A 19,437-nucleotide genomic window follows, 5' to 3' on the forward strand; every position below is an offset into this window, starting at 1 on the left:
AAATTTCATCTCAAAATATGCACCATAAAGCATCCCTGACATAAACTCCAACCCTGTTTTTTCTTCTTTAGACAACAGAAAATTAATGGATACCACCCATATCAAAGAAAAAAAAAAGTTCAGTGCTATAAGTATTAATGCAAGACTAAATTTTTCTAAATTGTTTCCTACCTTAATAGCAGGTAGCCAGCCAGGGTCAGTTGCCTTTTAAATTTTGGTACTATTTTAAATTCTATTTCTCTTCACTATAAGAGTTCTGAGAACTTAGATAGCGGCCAGTTTTCTTCAACACCCTAAAATGTTGCTAATTAAAGCCTCTCCAGTCATCCTGGAAACAAAAGTACTCTTAATAACTTTTTGTTCTAAAAACCATCTTGCAGTATAGCCAAGGAAAAGTGAATTTGGCAGAATCACCTAAACTGAAGATGTCATTTTTCTAGAAGATGTACTGTTTTTCATATAAATCAGCAACAAAGTAAGCAATGCTCAAATTAGTCCAGCAGTTGAGCTGTGGTTTTTGCACACTGAAACACAGTTGTTACTTTGTGCATCCAGCCAGACCTACCAGAGAAGGGATGGCCGCTCCAAAATCAGATGGGGAAAGTTTCAAACAGAAGCCAACCCTTTGCTAGCAAATTGTATCCAACAACAGTATTACATGGCTCATATTTTTCTGATAAATCATTTTGGCTCACTTTTCACTGGATGCTATGGTGAGAGGACAGGCAGTGGAGTTTAGACACAGTAGAATTAAGAGAATATTCTGTTGAACTACTTTGACAGATGCTATGCATAAGCACAAAACAAATTACTGGTCAAAAAAAAGAGGAAAAAATTGAACTGTGAATTATGTGAATTATACCCTATTCAACTTTTAAACACTACTTTCTGCATAGATGCAACTTGAATTTCTCTCTGCACACTACTGCAAGTGACCAGTCCTTCATTCACAAAAACTCTCTTCCAGAACACTTTTATTAAGTCTCTTTATAAGCAATCACCTAAATTCAACCTGTGCGACCACAAACCTTGCTCAGAGGGGAACAGTGACTCAAGGAATGTGAGCGGGTGGAAGACAGATGAAGGGACTGAACCAAGGCTTGGAAAGACAAGGTTATGGGCTCACCTACCAGAGTAGCAGTCTGGACAGCAAGTCCTTACCAGGTTGCTCAACTTTTGGGTTCTTCTTTCCTAATTTAATGGTAGGTATATGTTGTGTACAGCAAACCTTGCTTCCCTCAAGTTAAATATTTTGTTACTCGAGAAGCAGTTTTGCTTTTAGTACAGCCCAGAATGGGGTGAGCTTTTCAGTAAGAAAAAAGCCAAGCTGCTGGCACCAGGTGAGCACCATCTTTTCTGTCAGCCTGGACGAGAAAATTATAAACAGTTCACCTTTTTAGGGCAGACTAGGAGTGGATGCACAGCGAGTCCACACAGACTATATATAAGTCCGCAAAGATGTGACACAGTGCTGAAGCTATGATTAAGACCGTTTGGAAGAGAAACGTTCCAGTGCAAACGCATCCGCATGATGAATGCGGCTCTGGGCGCCGAGCGCCGGTGAAGCTAACCAGGAAAATGTCCTTTCCCATATAAGGCTGCGCCAAGGCCTCTCCGGGCGGCGTGGCTTCCTCTGCCTCCACAGCTTAACAGCTTTTCCAGCTGCTGGGAGCTGGGGAAACGCGAGCACGGATCGGCTGCGCTGGACTGGGCTGTGACTGCTGTCCCATGCACGTCCCTGTGCTCCCACCCTCCTGCGGCCGGGAATGCGCTCCCCTGCGAGCCCCCACTCAGCAGCAGTTCCCCCAGGAACTGCCCTCCTGCACATTCTTCCATTGAGGGAATAAACCCAAACAAATGACTCCCGAGTACACGGGCTGGCCAAAGGAAGCCTTTGGAAACCCTTGGTGGAGCTACAACCAAATGTCGTGTCAGTATTCAACCAGAGATGACTGCAACTGAAAAAAACCCCAATTGTTACAATTAACATTTAACTATTTTCTATTATACTTGTTCTCCACTTTCTAAAGCCTTGAAAAAGATTCCAGAATCCTTGAAAAAGTGGTTTTTTACCTCCCTGAAAAAAAGCAACTCAAAGGCAAGAGACTGATATCTCTTTAATACTGTATCACCGCTTGGATCCTTTTTAAAAGGCTGCAAATGGTGTGCTGTTGAAAAACTGATTTTAAAATTATTTCTGCATATATGTGAACCATACTCTATTTTTGTTAAATATTTTAGGAAAACAAACACGGACATAACCTTAAATGTTTAGATTCAATGCTTTTCAAGCTGGTTTTTTTTTTTTTAACCGTCTCGACAAACTGTAATGCTTGAAGAAAATTTTTTATTTATAAAATCAGCTTTGATGGAAATTTCTGGAGATTTTAATTTGAAATGAGAGACTCATTAAGTGACAACAGAAAGAAGGAAGGACAATTTCTCCACAGAATTTTGAATTTGTAAATTAAGTATTTAGAACCTTCACATTCTGCTGAACATCAAGCTATTTAGAAATTAACCACTCCACATTATTGAAGCCTTTTTAAGTTTATTCATTAGAATGGCAATAACATCCCTGAAGAAACTTAACTGGGTAAAGAGGATCAAGGAAGAAAGGTAAGAGTTATACATTTATTCCTTTGAAATTAAATACTTATGGCTATGCTGCTCTCCTCTCATCACTCTCCAGCTCAGCACTGCCACAGGCCACAGTTTATACAGTTATTAAGGCAGTATCAACAATGTGCTGGTTCCTGCAGTATTATTCCCCTCAGCTGAGCTGCTCATCTCACCCAGTAATGCAGAATCCACCAAGCTGATGGCAAGCACAGGAAAACACTCCATGGCATCTGCCCTAGTGCATTCTGAACTGTGCCTCACTGCAAAGCTTTCCACTGAAACATGCAACCAGACCACGGGGGAAACATTTCAGTGTGCAGTAAGAGCTGAGCTGTTGTGCAGACAGCACCTTTTTAGAGCAGTATCCAGACAGCCAACTGACTCATCCCTCACACACCACTCTAATTGCACTTATAAACCTAGAAATGAATACACAACTCACACTTTTGGACTTGCATTCGTGCTTTCCTCAGTCTGACACCTCTTAGCATGAGCTGTATTTTCATGGGTTTAGATCTTGGTTCAGAAATGCTGCAGGGAATTGATTCCTCCTGGAGCTGATGTTACATTTACAGCCACTTTCACATAGTGCTAGGATGGAAAGTCACTGAAGAGAGCTGCCCCATTCTCCTTGCTGATTATTCCCTCTTGTCAGTCACCCTCCTGGCTGATTACTCTGCTGCTTTCCTTTGGATCAATGCCAGTATTACTGTGGCCACCAAAAGGGCTGGAACAAGAAAAGATCTGTCTAAAACTAATCCAACAAAGAAAACATCTTGTTCCTTCCACCTGGGTACAAAATCACTTATCCTGGTGTGGGAGATGTGATGAGATGAGGATGGAGAAAAAGAGAACTTGGAGGGGGTGAGGAAGCAAAAGCTCCTGCTGCTCAGCCAGAGGCTGTGGTTGTGTGCTGGACTACACTGGTCACACAGCCAAGCCCCCACCCCCAGCCATGAAGGCTCTGGTTCAAAAGGGAGCAGGAAGAGACACGTTTCTAAAATAAGCAGAATTAAATAGTCTCTAGAGATGCCTGTTTCAGAACTCGATGGCTACCCTGCTAAAACAATTCCTTCTTCCCTCACTCCAGAAGGTTTCCTAGCATTAGCTGAGGGCCATGCTTTTCAGTGTGGATCTTACTGACTGGTAGAGTGAATCCCATTGATATTTCTGAAAAAAAAAGTGAGGGGAAAAGAAGGACTGAAGAATCAAACAACCTTAGTGACACGGGACAGCAATTACAGAGAGACTACAAACCTCTAGCAATGACCTGCAAATACTCTTGACAGCAGAACTCCCACAAGAGATGTCATTAATTACAATCCCCAAGTTGCCTGCACATGAAACAACTCTAAACATATCTGCTTGTACAACTATTCACTGTAAAGAAGCAATGCACTATAAAAGAAAGCACTAAAATGGTATCTTGCTGTTCTGAGAGAGACATGTTACTAAGGCACCAGTACAAAAAAAAAAAAAAAAGTTTTACACTAAGAAGTTACTTTTGATGAAAGCTTTCAAGCCTGTGGTATAGATTTTCCCACAAATCTTAAATTGGTAATTCTTCATTTATGACCTTCACTGCTATCTTATTTACTTAATCAGTGTTACTGTGATACTGAAGTATAGTCAGAATACACCACACAGTAAATTCCAGGACCACCATTAAGAAACTACGTGATGCATTTTTCATTAAACAAGTAGAGATTTGGGATAAACACTGGTGCTTGAATTGCCAGCAATTTTAATCAAAGAACCCAATCCTAAACTCAGCCAGCAAAAGTATTTGTTCCCTGGATGCAGACCAGCCTTGTGATGGTTGCCCTTCACAGAGGCCCAGCTCCTGACCCTGCATCATGAGGGATGAAGTAGCAGAGCATCCCCATGTAGGGAAAGTGAATTTGATGGGAAAAGTCAAGATGGACAACAAAAGTGCAGTTCCCAGAGCAGGGCTTTGCAACACACCAATCCAAATGGGAATGCTAGAAGTAAACCTTCCTTCAACAGCCTATCTAACCAGCCTAACGCCATGGCTCAAGACCACAAAGTTCCTTCTGCCCCTGGTAACTTTACAGACATGAACGCAGCAGGTTTTGAACTGCTTGAAGTAATATGGAAAGAATGGGATGTTATCACAGACTGAAGTGCAAAATAAAAAATTCTTTAGCACTGAAATAACTTTTACACAAAAAGTTCAGCACATCAAGACTGCTTACTCAAAATGTTTCCTGAGAAAACTTTAAGGCATACCCACTTCAGCTACTGTGATGTTACAGCATAAAAGAATCAATAGTATTTTACACTGAACTTAACTTCTGTTGGCTATTTCTAAGTTAATGGAATAAATCAAATCTCCAAATACTCATGAGAATCACTTCCATAAACACTGTTTTAGCAGGGCATTAAATAGTTAAATAATATAGAATAAACTAGTTAAGACCTAACTTTCAATTACAAGAGAGTTAAAATCTACAGAAAACTGATTTTCTGCTCAGATTAGGGAGACCGGCTCCTCCATTCCAGTAGGGTTCTGTAAGGTCACCTGCCACAATTAGTGTATGCCACTGTTACAGCAGAAGATTCCCCTGCTGCAAGTCCAAAAAGAGATGAGAATACACATTTCTGCAAGCCCAAACAATGAGAAAAGATATCACAATTGTACAAGTTTGACATCGAAACTCCTGTGCCGTGCTCCCGTGCCCAGTAAGGCAGACAAACACGAAGAGTAACGCAACTGCTAAGACTGAGTTACACTACATTACTACCCACAGTTTATTCATGCTGCTCTAAAAAATTTCCCATGAAATCAAGTAGCTTAAAATTCACCAAAAAGGACTGAATGCAGTGGGAAAAATCCGTAGGTGTTAGGTTCTAAAATACCCTTGTGTCTCATGCTGAAATCCCAGCATGGGCACCTACAACACATGGTCTCTTCAGCAGAATAAATGGAAATGTTCATGTACAAGTAGGAGCAGGCTGAGGCCACAGCTCATGAGAACAGAGCTGGAAGGCTGTTCATGGTATCATCTTGTGTCCCCAGAGTATGGGGTGTTAGTTTATATAGGACACAGCTGCTTCAAGACTGAACCACTAACTTCACAAGCACTCACAAGGTTTGACCATACTATTGCTTTTACACAGAATTTGCTCATGTTTGTTTCATGGGTTTCACACGAGCTCTCAACTTTCTGACAGTTCTAAATAATGGAATGAAAAGCAACTGGGTATTTTTATGCAAAGTATCTCTTGGTTTTGATTTGAATTATAAGGAATAGAAACAAATCTGCCCAAGTTAGGTGCTTGGCTGCAGGGAATTGTGGTGGGGAAGATTTTTCTTGAGGGAAAGTTTGAAGACAGAAATTTCATCTATAATCAGAAAAAAATACAGGTAGCGGTTTCAGAACAACTGCAGATAATAAAGTTTTCTGGTATCTGACATCACTGTACAATGAGAAAGATAAAATGCAGTAGATCCAGTTGGGACATGACAGAAGGTGGTAATGGATCCCAGATATTTCACAGTACTGTGGCATACACAGGAAGGTAAATGGCCTCCAGTCCCTCCTCAGCCCCAAAGGGTTTGTATTCCCATTTCTGGGAATGCTCTATCATCCTACAGGATATACTACTATGAGCTTTAATTAAACCTTTGTTCTGCTACACAGAAAAAAAGCACAGACAGAAAAACTGATACTTTTGTTTCTAGATTGTCTAGAAGGGCTCATATAGCAGGAGCTAGATAAAACGGTATGAGTGGGGTTCCAGTTACTGTTCCCTGTAATATTTACAGATTTACAGCATACTGTCCATGAGAAAAACCAGACTTGGGTTCATAGTGTGGAGTACGAACTTTATTTCTTTCTCACCAAATGCTCTACCCTGAAGGAAACTGAAAGGAAACAGATGTATGTTCACACAGACACATAAGAGAGCCTCAACTGCAAACCTCGTGTGTCGTGGATGACGACTCTGACCTGTGCATGCTGGGCTGAAATCCCCCTCTACCTGCCCACCTGACCAATCCAAACTATATGGACTTCTCCAGGGACTTAGGTTAAAAGTGAATGCAAGGAGCTCAATACAAGGAACCAAAGGCAGCCTATAGCAAACCTATAAAGGCAGGGCAAGTTACATACCATGCCAGATTTCACTGTATTTCTGTATGTGTTTCATCGTATTTCTGTGTTTTCACTAGCAAAATCTATTGACAATTTCTCTTAATCACAAACTCCTCTAACTGGCTGCACACCTAAGTAATACTCACAAGAAACATGAGTGCCATAGCAAATTGTAAAGAAGACTACTACTACTAAAGCCCACTCAGTTTATTCATAGAACATTCTGAAATGGAAAGGACACGCAAGGATCACTGAAGTCCAACTCCTGTCCCTGCACAGGACAGTCCCAAGAATCACACCATGATTTACCTTTTCATTAAATATCTCTATTTCAGAACCCACACATGTCAGAATTTCATGCTGACGATGGTGACAGAAGTTAAAAGAACGGGGAAAAAAGATGCACAGAGGCAACTTGAAGATGCAGCTACTGACAAAGACCCTTCATCTTTCTAGTCAGCAAACCCCAAGAGCAACCTTGATCTCTGTCCTTTGTTCTCAGGCTTTTTGGAGAGCACTGTAGTGCAGACAGGATTAACATTGGTTAGTCAGCACCACCTCTGAAGGAAGGACCCTTTTTCAAACAGTGTGTGGACACACTGCCATGCACAGACAGCTTGTAACTCATGACTAGATCTTCACAGTACTACCACACCACAAATCATTACTAATTTAAGAACACTGCTTTGCTGTATTAACTACCTTTGTCCCTGGCTTGGTTTGTAATGCACATGAAGGGATAATTTGTATAACACTTTCTTAACCTGTTGAATCAGAATTTAAAGCCAAGTCCCACAGCTTAGGAGTTACTCTGGAAAGCATCTCAATGCTTGAAAGGCGGGTACTACTTCAACACAGCTCACAAGAACAAGCAACCTGTGCAAGATGACCACATATATGAAACTGTTCAAGAGTCAAGTCAGGTATTCTTTCCCATGAAAATGTTCCTTTTTATTTAAATATTTTTACCAGGCAGTTACACATGAACTGCAATTTACAGCATGAAATCTGACAGGTGTATTTTGGAAAACCAGATTAACAAGCAGGTGTATTGTGCTCAAAGTTCAACACTAAATTAGGAGAGAAATACAACTCTGCATGCTCTCCATCAGAGCACTCAGACTTGCAGCTACACCTCATTAAAACATCAGCAGTGTGCTTTACGTGTTGACTACCTATGGCTTATATCTAGTTTAAGCTATAACATTTACATCTCTGACAATCCAGTCTCCAAATACATCTTGCTCTACACTTCTCAAACTGTTGTGCCTATGAAAGCCCATGTTGTTGCATCCCCCCCACAGAACCCAAGGATTCATACAATGATACAATGAAGCTCTTGAATTTTAGGAAAGGACATAACAATGTCCTGTGCTGCTTATGCTGGTGTGCAAGCACCCTGCCAAGGCAGCACCTCTCCAAGCCTAAACCACTAAAACACACCAAGCCCATTGTTACTGTGGTTTAAAGTGTTTGCTACACCTACCGCACCTCTATACGTGCACAACTAGAAAGTTTCCTCTTTAAGGATAAATATACAATGCAGACATGTGCCAATAACAAATATATGTATTTTTTTTTCCCATTAAAACTGTCACTGTCAGGAATATCCCTTTTCCATACTCTTTCAAACATTGGCTTCCAATAGTTCATCACAACTGACTCAGAGCATGCTGTCTCCAGAAGTTGGTAAGAAATATCACTGTACTCAATCTTGCTGTTATCAGCAGGCATTTTTTTGTAACAAATATTTCAGGATTTTTCTATCACAGTTGCATCTCTTCACACAACTGTGATTACAACAGAATTTTAAAAATCTGTTGTTTCAGTACTTTTCAAATGCTTTTAAAACCATGAGTTGTTTTTGTCATAACCTTATTTCTTCTCCAGTCTAAATATAACACCATTTTTTTGGTGGGAGAAAGTGTGAATAGGATACTTAACTTGTTTACATAGTTTTTTCCAGCCTACAAGACTTCTTGGCTACGTTTAGCATTTCCATCAGAGACAGATTACAATCAAGAATGCCACATAATGATTTAAGCCATTCTAGTAGAAAACATGGGGGTCTGTTCCATGTGGTAGTATTAAATTCCTGCATACTCTTCACCACTTACTACTCCCATAAAGACACTATTTAATTTTGTGCAACTTAAACCTCACATTTATCCACACGGGGAAATGAGAAGTTTAGTTAAGCATATAAATATAGCTCTTACACAGCTGACTGTAACTGATGCTTCTGAGGCTGCACTGCCTCCATGAGTGTCACAACATCTGGCTAAACTTACTTTAATCCAAGCTTTTCTGTTCAAGGAAAAGCAGAACAGAGGCAAGTATGTTCTTAGTAAAAAGCTAGAGAATTTCAGTAAATGCAGTGTCTCACTCATCTATTTCTTTAAGAAAAAACAATTTCAAATGTGTTGCTGGCTACTGCTGTAGGTACTGCAGGAAGCCAGCAGCTGGCACACCACAAAGACAAAACTCAGCGGAAACTCATCTGTCGTTACATGGCAGAGTTCACCCACCAGGAGCTATCATTAACACTCGGGTACAGTTTCAGCAGCCAAAACCCAGATGAAAGCAAACTGCAGCTGAAAGAATCAGCAGTGCTGCAGCACCTCCACAACAGCAACCTCTGACTCTGCGCTACCTCTCAGGGACCTCCCCACCTCTATCCCAAGCCAGCTCCACTTGGACCTTGGGCCATCCCTCTCTCCTCTGTGTCAAATGCCACTTTCTGTAAGCCTCAGTGAAAACCAGACATTCTCATGGACAGAGAAGGGCTGAGGAAACAGCTTCTAAGAAGGGGCAGGTGGCTGTCAGACTGACTGCCCTTCAAAACTACACTGGGCTCTTCGCTGCTAACCCAGCCCAAATTCAGGCTGTCACAGGCCAACCATCCTAAGCTGATCTTGGATGAACTGTTTATAAATGCTCTGCAACACAGCCAGTTTGGGGAACTATTCTGATTTTATTTTTACAGGTTATCAGAATAAATTAGCAGGCCAAAAAAATTAACAGACACAAAGAATAAAATACTGAAGGATTTTAGGTTTGTTGTTCTTTGTTCATATTTTTCTTCAGAATTTGAATAGCAAGCACATAAAATAATATTTACAGACAATATTCAAATATTTAACATCAAGTTTTTAAAAAGATTCACTATTCAAACACAATTTAGAATGAAACAACTTTCATCCTCAACATTCTTTTACTGCCAGGTAAGTGTCCATAAAAATGATCATGTAGAAACGATAAAAACCTGGTCATACCACAGAACTACATACAGCCTTATAAATCTGTATCTATGAGATTTTGAATTTAATTCTATATATATTTAATTTTTCATGCACGTGTTATATATTTTTCTGTACATAACTAATGATTATTAATTCAACAGCAGTGATAACTGGCTAGGCAGAAGCACAAACAGTGAACTTTATACAGATTTTGATGCAAATTTGAGCACTTGCAAAAAGCTCATCAATCTCAGGAAAAAAATAACTTCAACCTTAAAAGACTTTTTAATAAAAAAATCAAAACCAAAACCACCCAGACTCATCACAAAGTACTTCATAAAAAGCAATGCTGGCCTGAACAATCTGCCTATTCATACACTTCTGCTGCTTTCCAGAGCAGGATTTTAAGCCTGGAGTCCACAAGCTGCTTTAAGAGCACTGCAAAAGATAATAAAAGATGAGGTTTCTTGTAGCAGCCAAGTACATCTACCAGTTTGCTACTAGGGAACCCAGGAGACAGCTCAACTTCTCCAGACCCTAAAATTCCCTGCTTTGCACCCTTTATCTCTCTGGTGCCAACTACGGATGATACTTTTGCCTCTTAGCTGAGCCAGTGGAACAAGCTGAGCAATAACACCTTACTGAGTGATTTCTCACCTGATCTAGCAAGTTAAGATGGATTACTCAAGTCAGAAGAGCACTGAAGCAGGCACGAGCAGATGCTGTGAGGTTCCACAGCAGTTTATGCCAACTTATCTCTGGACTGCCACAGTGGCACACGCTCTCTCTATGAGTTGCACGTTTTCCCCTTCCTGCCCTGGCAATGCATGTGATCTCCCGCTGCAACGACTGACCTAGCTAAAAATTAATTTTTGGCCAAGCTATTTTTCAGCCAGAATAGTTCTTTCAATAACTCAATGTACAGCCCTATAACTTCCACAGCTGATGCAAGCAGGATGGGAAAACTGAACACTACAGGCAGGAGGGACAGTTGAGACCTAGCACTGGTATAAATTGCTGCAGAACCACATTCCTAAGAAAATTAAACACAATTTTAGTTGAATTCATGGCTCAAAAGCCACTCGAACATTTTACAAAATATGAAATTCAGATAAATTTGAAAATCAATTGTTTGCTGCAGAGTTTTGAGTGATCACTAATGACTGAGATTTTTTTTAAAATTCTGTAGCGACACAGCATTAAAACTGCTTCCAGCTAAAAGCAAATGTTAATCATATTAAATGCAGACATTCTTCATTTAGAAAGTGAAACTGCATTGTGAATTATGCACCAAAAAGAGGCAGTATTTGTGCAAACTCTTTTATTACTGCCCAAACCAGGCAGCTGGCAATGGCAAAAATGCTGGCAACAATCTTACACAGTATAGTTACTCCCTAAAGCTGAAGTTGAGTTTTTCACTGAAAGGAGACATCTCTAACATGGCTGTGTAACATTTTAGTCTAGCTTTTGAAAAGTTATGTAAACAAGATGTGTAGTGGAGAGAGATAATACATACATAGAAAAAATGTTTGCTGCTGTTTATTGATTATGCGTTTTTAACAACCTATAGCTGGTATGTACAGCATGTTCTTCCAAAAAAGGAAATTTGCTGTTTCCTTTTTTATGCTGAAGTCCACACCCAGGAAAAATTACACTCAAGTTCTTGTACATTAATTTCTCACACTGATTTGTATTTGCATAGAAGTGACAAAAACAACACAAAAAATCATCCCCATTTTTGAACTACACAGTAAAAGCAAAGAACAAGTGTCACCTTCTAAAATGTTACACTTTCAGATGTCCTGGAAACGCACATAAGTGATATTCATATGTAACTGAAAGACAAATTTTTAATCTATTCTGCCACAAAATCAGCAAATTAACAATTCAAAAACTCTCAAGCCTTGTGTTTTATGCAGATGGGCTATAGCGTGCCTTTTATTATTTTTTGCAGTGCCTTTCAGCTGTGGGACAATCTCCACCTGGCATCACAAAGTCAGCACAGTAACACACACTAAATACAACCTCGCAAAAGCACAGAATGAAGCTCTGAGAAAGTAATTATTGACTTTATCCTAAGCCCACTAAAACTAATTTCCTAATACACAAGAAAATAAAACATCAGTGTAATAAGAAAAAAGCCCAGCCAGAATTCACTGGCAGCACATCAACCATGCCTTCCCTAGCCAACCTTGCAAATGATGATAGCAAAGATTTCCTCATTTCTCCTTTTCATTAACAGAAGAGGGAGCATTTCACTTGCTGACTGGACAAGCATAAAGCCTTCAGCCACTCCATTCTCAAAGATGTGTTAGCAATATCAGAAGTCATTCTGATACAAAATTTATTCCAAATTTACTGATAACCAACTACTAAAGTGTGTCATCTTTTGACACCTGGGAGAGTGCTTTGATTTAACATCAAAAAGATCACATTCTTTCATATTTATCTTCACTTCAGAAACAGGCCTTCCTTTTAGTTGTACTCATCCTTATACAAAACCTCTTTACCCAAGATTTGGAACACCAGACAGCTCAGGGTATAGGCAGAGCTGGATGTTGCCAATTTAATACTTAACAAGCTGAATTTGTGGACGATGCTGGCCAAGCTACTAGAATCCCAGGTCCTCCAAATGACCTCCTATGGTCCCCAGGATGCTCCTGGACACTCTGGTTACCCCACTGCTCACTGGAAGGGCATCCTCTGCTTTGTGGAAGATCACTCCCAGCAGGTCTTGCCAGCTACAAGGACGCAAAGCAGATGAGGACAGATCAGATGCAGCTTCCTGCAGAAGGAGATGATGTGACTCTTGGTGCCACTGCCCAAGGTATAGCATGTGTTAAGACACATTAAACTACAATTCCACCAAAGAAAATTAAGAAACACTAGAATGACAGCTTATTCCCCATTGCAAACGGACATATCCTCATTTCAATATTTACTTCAACGGCAAGATTATGCCAAACTACATATCCCAGTCTCAGACTTGTTTTCCAGAGACCAAGTATGCACTGATATCCAAGATACCACCTTTGACTCATCACCATTTCCTAAGTGAAATACTGACTTCTTCTAAATTAATCTGATACAATTATTTTTCTTCTCTTAAATAACCACAGATCAGTCATCTTTGAATGAGAGTAAGTTCAGTGTTTCAGTTCAGCCCAATATATAATTACTGTTTTCCATTTTACCACAAAGGATGAGAAAAGAAAGATTTCTCTCTTTCTGTTCAACTTCCACATCAAAAATGCTTTTACTTGTACATCTACAAAGTTTAAAAAAATTGTTAATAGCTATAACAGAAAATTAAATACAGGTACTTTTTTGTAGTATAAATACTACAGAGAAATTTGTAGTTTAAAACAACAAGAATTTGTACAGACAACAGCCATACTTCCTGCTTTTACACTAGAATGTACCAAGAGCAGAAGTTAAAACTAAGTGAGTCAAAACTATGACTAAGTTAAGTATATGTAAGTGATCTCATACAAAACCCAAATGAGAAATAGGAGAACTACAAACACAAAGCAAAACATTTGGGGGAGGAAATACTGGCATTGGTTATTGTATATGTTGCAGTTTATGAGCATTATAAAGAGGAATCTGCACTTAAACATGGTCTTACAGATTAGAATTTTTGAGAAAGTGACTTTTATAGTCTAATGATTTGCTGACAAAATGTGAGAACTACATTAATTTAACAAAGATTTGCAAAACATTTTTTCTGTGACAAAGGAATGGAAAGGATGGTGAGAAAAGACCAGGATCTTTTTAGCTCTTATGAGCAACAACAAAGTTAAGATTCCAGCCTCAGCTTTGTTACTCAAAACCCCGCTAATAAAACCACAAGAATACTAGTGGCATTTTGTTGCTGCTGTTGAAAAAGAAAAAAATGAAACACATGAAACTGCTTTTAAGACAGAAAGCATGTTTCATAAGCCATTCTGCAGCCAACTGTAAAGAGAAATTAAAAAGATATAGCACAAAAAACCCCACTAAAAATATTTACCAGCCTCTGCTCAGTGACACCCTAAAGATGATTACAAGTAGGAATTCTATCAGCTTTTGCAAAACAAAACATGAATACTATAGCCTCATCAGGCTAATTTCCCCACCACGTGCTTGGTTATATGCAAATTTTGTTAAAGTGTCTTTATCATCTTTCTGAACATATCCAATCCATTAATGAGAAAATACAATAGCCTAGGAAGTCCAATAACCACTCTGATTAATTTATGAATAGAAATGAAATAGAAGGTGGTTATTACAAAAATACAGGATGTTTAATAACAACATTCTTCTAAAGAGAGCACCTTTAGTACTGAAAAAGGCAATCATATTATTTAGTGACGTATAACAAGGTGTGTCTCATTTTTCATCCATAGAAGTCAGAATTTTCATTCTCTGCATAACATTCCAAACAGAAGCTGTTCAGCAAGCTTAGATGTGTCTTGCATTGGGCTAGAAACTCACACAGCTAAAGCACACAACAATTTCTTACAATGAAGCCATATATACCTTCTGCTGGTTCTTACACTAATAATCCACATGGTGGGAGAGAAAAAAGTTCAGAGAAAAAGTCTTCTCATAAATTTATTCTGACTTACAGTTTTAGAAGTTTGGGTTACTCGACCACACCTCTGCAGGACAAATTAGAAAAAAAAAAAAAAAAAAAGAAGAAATAGAATATGTCTTCCCATTTGTGGGTAAACGCAAAAATGGCTTTGTAGGCGACCCCAGAAATGCCATAACCACAACAACTGACAGATACTGGCCAATATTGTGGTCCCCTCTGGTTACCACATCAACCTTTTTAGAAAGTTGTCAACACAATACACCACAGAGCAGAGCAAGGAGGAACTACACAGTAAAAAGTAGAACATATCTGCTACCATAAATGACAATATTCAGCAGCATTAGAACTATCCAACAGATTTTAATTTTCTGACACAAAAGGAGCATTAAATCACACACAGATATTGCCAGTATCTGTCCAGGAGAAAGAGCCACAGAATTTGTTCATCTATGAATTTGTTCTCAAATCTGTGATACTCCCTCCTTTTGAAAAGCAAACAAACATCCTCTTCAGAGAAAAAAAAAAACAAAAAACCAACAAAAACAGCTAACTCTCCCCTACAACAAAAATTTATTGTCATGTACAGGTCTGACATGTGTTGTTCTAAAAAATGTCCCTGCCCACCTACACCAGAGCAAAGCCTGAAAAACCTGGAGCAGAAGTGGCAGTGAGAACGCTGCTATGAGAAGGTGACTTCAAAGCAAGGCGAGTGGAGCAAGTGAAACAATTTGAGGAATCAGCAATATAAAGACAGATGGGAGATGAGAGGCAGGACAACACAGACTGAACTCTGAGTTTTCTGCTGCTGGGAGACCAGAAATTTTCTACCAGGCACAGAATATAACAGCTGACTTAAAAATCTAGTCATAGGGGAATAGTACACATACTGGCAAGCACTTTTTAATGACACTTCCAAAATAAATCTAACTACATATTGCCTTAATTACATTTTTAAGATTGATTAAATTTATGTAATTGCTTTATGAGCTCTACCAATAGACGCAGCTTAAAAGTCAAAGGAAAAAAAAAAGAAGAAAAAAAGGCACTCCCAACAAGGATTCCCACTCAGAAGGCTGATGACAGGTCCTAAGAATTAAAAGGATGCCAAGAGGATTGGCTATCCTAAAAAAAAAAAAGTTGGAAAAAACAAATCACTTGACATTCTAGAAAAGCAAAGGAGGCAGAATAGGCTCTGCTATTTTAAGTATGGATTCTGTCTTTTCTGGATCTATCTAACCAATGCCTTTTCCAAGTGCCACATGAGGTGACATGAGCAATCTTAAAGCTAGTGATTAATACTGATTTAACTTCATTTGAGCAATGTCTCACTGATTACAACAGCCTGTCTTACGTGGAAGGGGTACAAGCCACTTTTGGAAAGGAATGAAGAGGAAGGTCACGTATACCAATGGCCAGCAAGCTCCATCCAGCCTTCCCCCACAAAACCCACTCCCCACACCACATGAGGAGAACTACCAGAGAAAGTAGCACTGTCACACATCCAGCTCCTGTGCAGCAGTGACAGGGGACACAAGCAAAGGCTGCAGGAGGCATCACGAGCAGGTCCTCACTGAAGAAACCCAGGCCCTCGGACCATGTGCAGGAGAGGAACAGCAGGGACTCTGCATGGCTGTCCACCAGAAGGAAAGGGAGCCTGATGCAGAGCTAAAGCCTTTGCTAACTAAAAGAGTTCCATCAAGAGAAGGTACTTAACAGCCTGCTGAGCAATCACAGCTGCAGCACCTTGTTTCAGTACCAAGAGCCACAGCCAAGCACAAAGCCTGCAGCAGACTGATGAGAAGCTGTCAGAACCACAAGCTACATGTGCATCACATCACCCAACTAAATCGAGACTGGGTGGAAAGGCAGGCATGACAACTATTTACAAACAACTGGGCCACTCATACCAGCAGCAGCAAGGGAATTATATTCAGGGCAAGGGAGACCACAGCACGTGCCCACCCCATGTGTGCACAGCTCTCCCCAAGTTATCTACTTCCTGAGCTGCTGCTACAGCAAACAAGGTTTTTTCAAATCTGAACTGCAGCCGAGCTACCCAATGAGAGGTATAGAGAGAGGATGGTTTAGAGAGAGGAATGAAATAATGAATCAGGAAGAAAGAACAGCAGGAAAAGTTCTCAGACAGTTTTTTTTCAGCTTTGGGAATCGCTTCCCAAAGGAAGTGGTGTAAGGCTAACCACTTGAGTCATTTAAAATACTCAAGACAAAACACTAAAATTCTGCACTCCCATCAGAAATTCATGCACATTCTTAGAGAAACAAGGATGCCTCCAAATCAGTCCTTCACAAGGGTGGGCATTACTGGGGACATGGCACAGATCAGACACCTGAACAGAGAGCAGAATGAGCTCCCTGGCTGCACCCACAGAGAACAACAGAGTTTTAACTGCTGACATTTCATTTTGAAATAAATATGGTTCATTTATCATGTGGCTGGCAAACAGATACAGCACTTAGCAGCTCCAACTTTGATTAAGGTAAAACTATGCATGCCTGTCAGCTTTTCACCTTTCAGCTGAAACATCTTTGAAAAGGACAAAAGTTGAAGGTGTTCACATCTTAAACTTGTCTTGTCTTGCCAATCTATTGCCAATGGCTCACTGTTTTTGCAACCCTTATAAATAGAGCCTTAGGCAAGCTTGCAAAATGCTACTTAATCATTACCCAGAGGCAAGTAATATTTTTTGTGACAGAAGAATGAATCATCGGTTTCATCGCTGGGATGGATGTGGACAATGAATGTCTTTGCTCTTAGTCTTCTTTAATTCAGTCTCATTTACATCCTTCTGGTAGTATAATACTACTATTAAAAGGTCCAAACAATAAACCAAGAACAACAAAATCCCCTCACTGCTACCAAGCTGCCTCATTTCTCAAAACTAATTTTTCAAGCGCTGCCACCATCACCTACCAAATGATCTGCGTGCCAGGAGTACAAGTTATTTAAATCTCTTTCCACATACATAATGTCCTGCTTAATTTCAACACCTTAGCACACAAGTAGCATTAGCCATGAGTGGTTCCACAAACCTAAATGGAGACAATCGTTACTCCTAAAGGTTTGTGTATCTTGGCATGAAGAGGATTGTAGCAGCAATGGCAAATCTACCAGAAAAATCAACATTTTTCACCCAACAGCTATGTGCACATGTGCTGGCATGAATGGACTGTTGTATTCTATCAAGGACAAATGAAGAACCAAACAGGAACGCTGATCAGTTTCTTTTCATAAACAGTCACAAAGTCTACCTAGTGAGTTTAACAGGCAGTCAGATACTTATTCCATAACATAAAGACATCTGCCATGGGCCTGAACAGTGAGTCAGAATGAATTTCCCATCACTTCATGTTTCCTTCCAACCATCAGCAACTGAAGGCAGTAACAGGAGACAAAGCACTGCACTACTTCTGTAAAATCCCCCTGTGGGACATGGCATAGAGGCCTCACATTCCCACTGCATCCCGACATAAGTTTACAGCAAGCAACAGAGGCTCAGAGCCAGTTTGGACGATCGAGCAGCCAAACGCTGCACTGCGACCATCCCGTCATTCAAACTGCCCAGAGCAATCGCTCTGTGAACATGCAGAGTAGCATTAGTTTTTTTTGTCAGCTGCTTTGGCTTATTCACCTCGTATAGACTGCTCTCAGCGCTCGCTTTCTGCGGATTTGTGCAGGTCAAAACCCGGGGTACTCAAGCTCCTGCACTGCCTCACTCATTTCGGTCCCATTCCTGTAACTCCAGCACCCGCTTCCCGCGGAAGGCAGCTTCCCCCTCCGGACGCCCGCCCTCGCCCGCCCTCCCGGGAAGCCGCCCGAAACTTTCCCGGCCGAGTGCTGCCGCCGTCCCGGGCAGCACCGGCGGGAGGCGGCGGCCGGCACCGGGCAGGGCACCGGCACGGGTTCCGTCCCTCTCGGAGAGGAGGGCTCGGGGCGCTGCCCGGGGCAGCCGCTACCCCGCTGGCAGGGGTAGGGCCGGCCCCGAGCGGACAAAGGCCCGGCCGGCCCCGGCAGCACGGGAGGCCCGAGGCCGCCGTCCCGCCGCCACAGGAAGCCGCAGGCTGGGCCCGACACCTTCCCGCCCACAGCGCCGGGCGGGCACGGCGGGAGGCGGCGCCCCCTCCTCCGCCCGGACCGGCGCCGGGGGACCCGCACACGGGGCGGCGGCGGCTCCGGGCGCGGGAAGCGGCGCTCGCAGTCCCGCGCCGCCCGCCCGCGGCGCTGAGCCCCGGCGCAGCCATAAGCACCGCTCATCTCGCTCCCGGCCGGCTGCGACCCCCGCCCGTCCTCCCGTTACCTCGGCCATGGCTCCGGGCAGCGGGCGCGCTCCGGCCCGCCCGGCTCGCTGCGGCGGCGGCGTCCTGGGCAGGGCAGGGCTGGGCTGGGCTGGGCGCGGCGGGACGCCCGGGCTCGCTGCTCGCTGGCTGCCCGCCGCCGCCTGCTCGGAGCTGCTGCGGGAGCCCGGCCCGCGGGGGAGGGGAGGGGAGGTCCGCGCTCCGCTTTACCCGCCCCGGAAACACATTCCTCCCCGCTGCCGTCAAGCGGGCCGGGGAGGCGTCTGCGGCGCGGCGGGCAGGGACGGGAGAGCCGTGCCTGAGGCGGGGCTCGGTGCCCGCTCCCATCCGTGCCGCCCGCCAGCGCCTTATTTGGCGGGGTTTGCCGGCGGGCCGGCCGCCCCCGGGCTGGGCCGGTGGGTGGGACGGAGACGGGTCTGCCGGTGGTGTGGAAAGGCTCTTCGACCCCAGCCCTTTTCCCGAGGTCTTCTCCTGCTCCTCTCCCTGCCTGGTTCCACGCGCGGACACTGCGGGGAATCCGGGCAGAGGGGGGTTCCCTGTCCCTCTTGCTGGCAGCTGTTGC

The 19,437-nt window shown here is 42.2% G+C and overlaps 1 protein-coding gene across 2 annotated transcripts in view; it reads right to left on the reverse strand.

Annotated features, from left to right (window-relative positions):
- The window catches only part of ITGB1 (integrin subunit beta 1), a 43,951-nt gene extending 24,922 nt beyond the window's left edge, over positions 1 to 19,029 (reverse strand). For both annotated transcript variants that reach the window (XM_039709141.1, XM_039709135.1), the window contains exon 1: positions 18,878 to 19,029. In XM_039709141.1, the coding sequence (XP_039565075.1) occupies positions 18,878 to 18,886 (9 nt within the window). In that variant the 5' untranslated portion in view covers positions 18,887 to 19,029. The remainder of the gene's footprint in view (positions 1 to 18,877) is intronic.
- Between the last annotated feature and the right edge of the window lie 408 nt (positions 19,030 to 19,437).

Source organism: Passer montanus, unplaced genomic scaffold, assembly GCF_014805655.1.
Source record: "Passer montanus isolate IOZ18808 unplaced genomic scaffold, ASM1480565v1 scaffold10, whole genome shotgun sequence".
NCBI classification, from domain to species: Eukaryota; Metazoa; Chordata; class Aves; order Passeriformes; family Passeridae; genus Passer; species Passer montanus.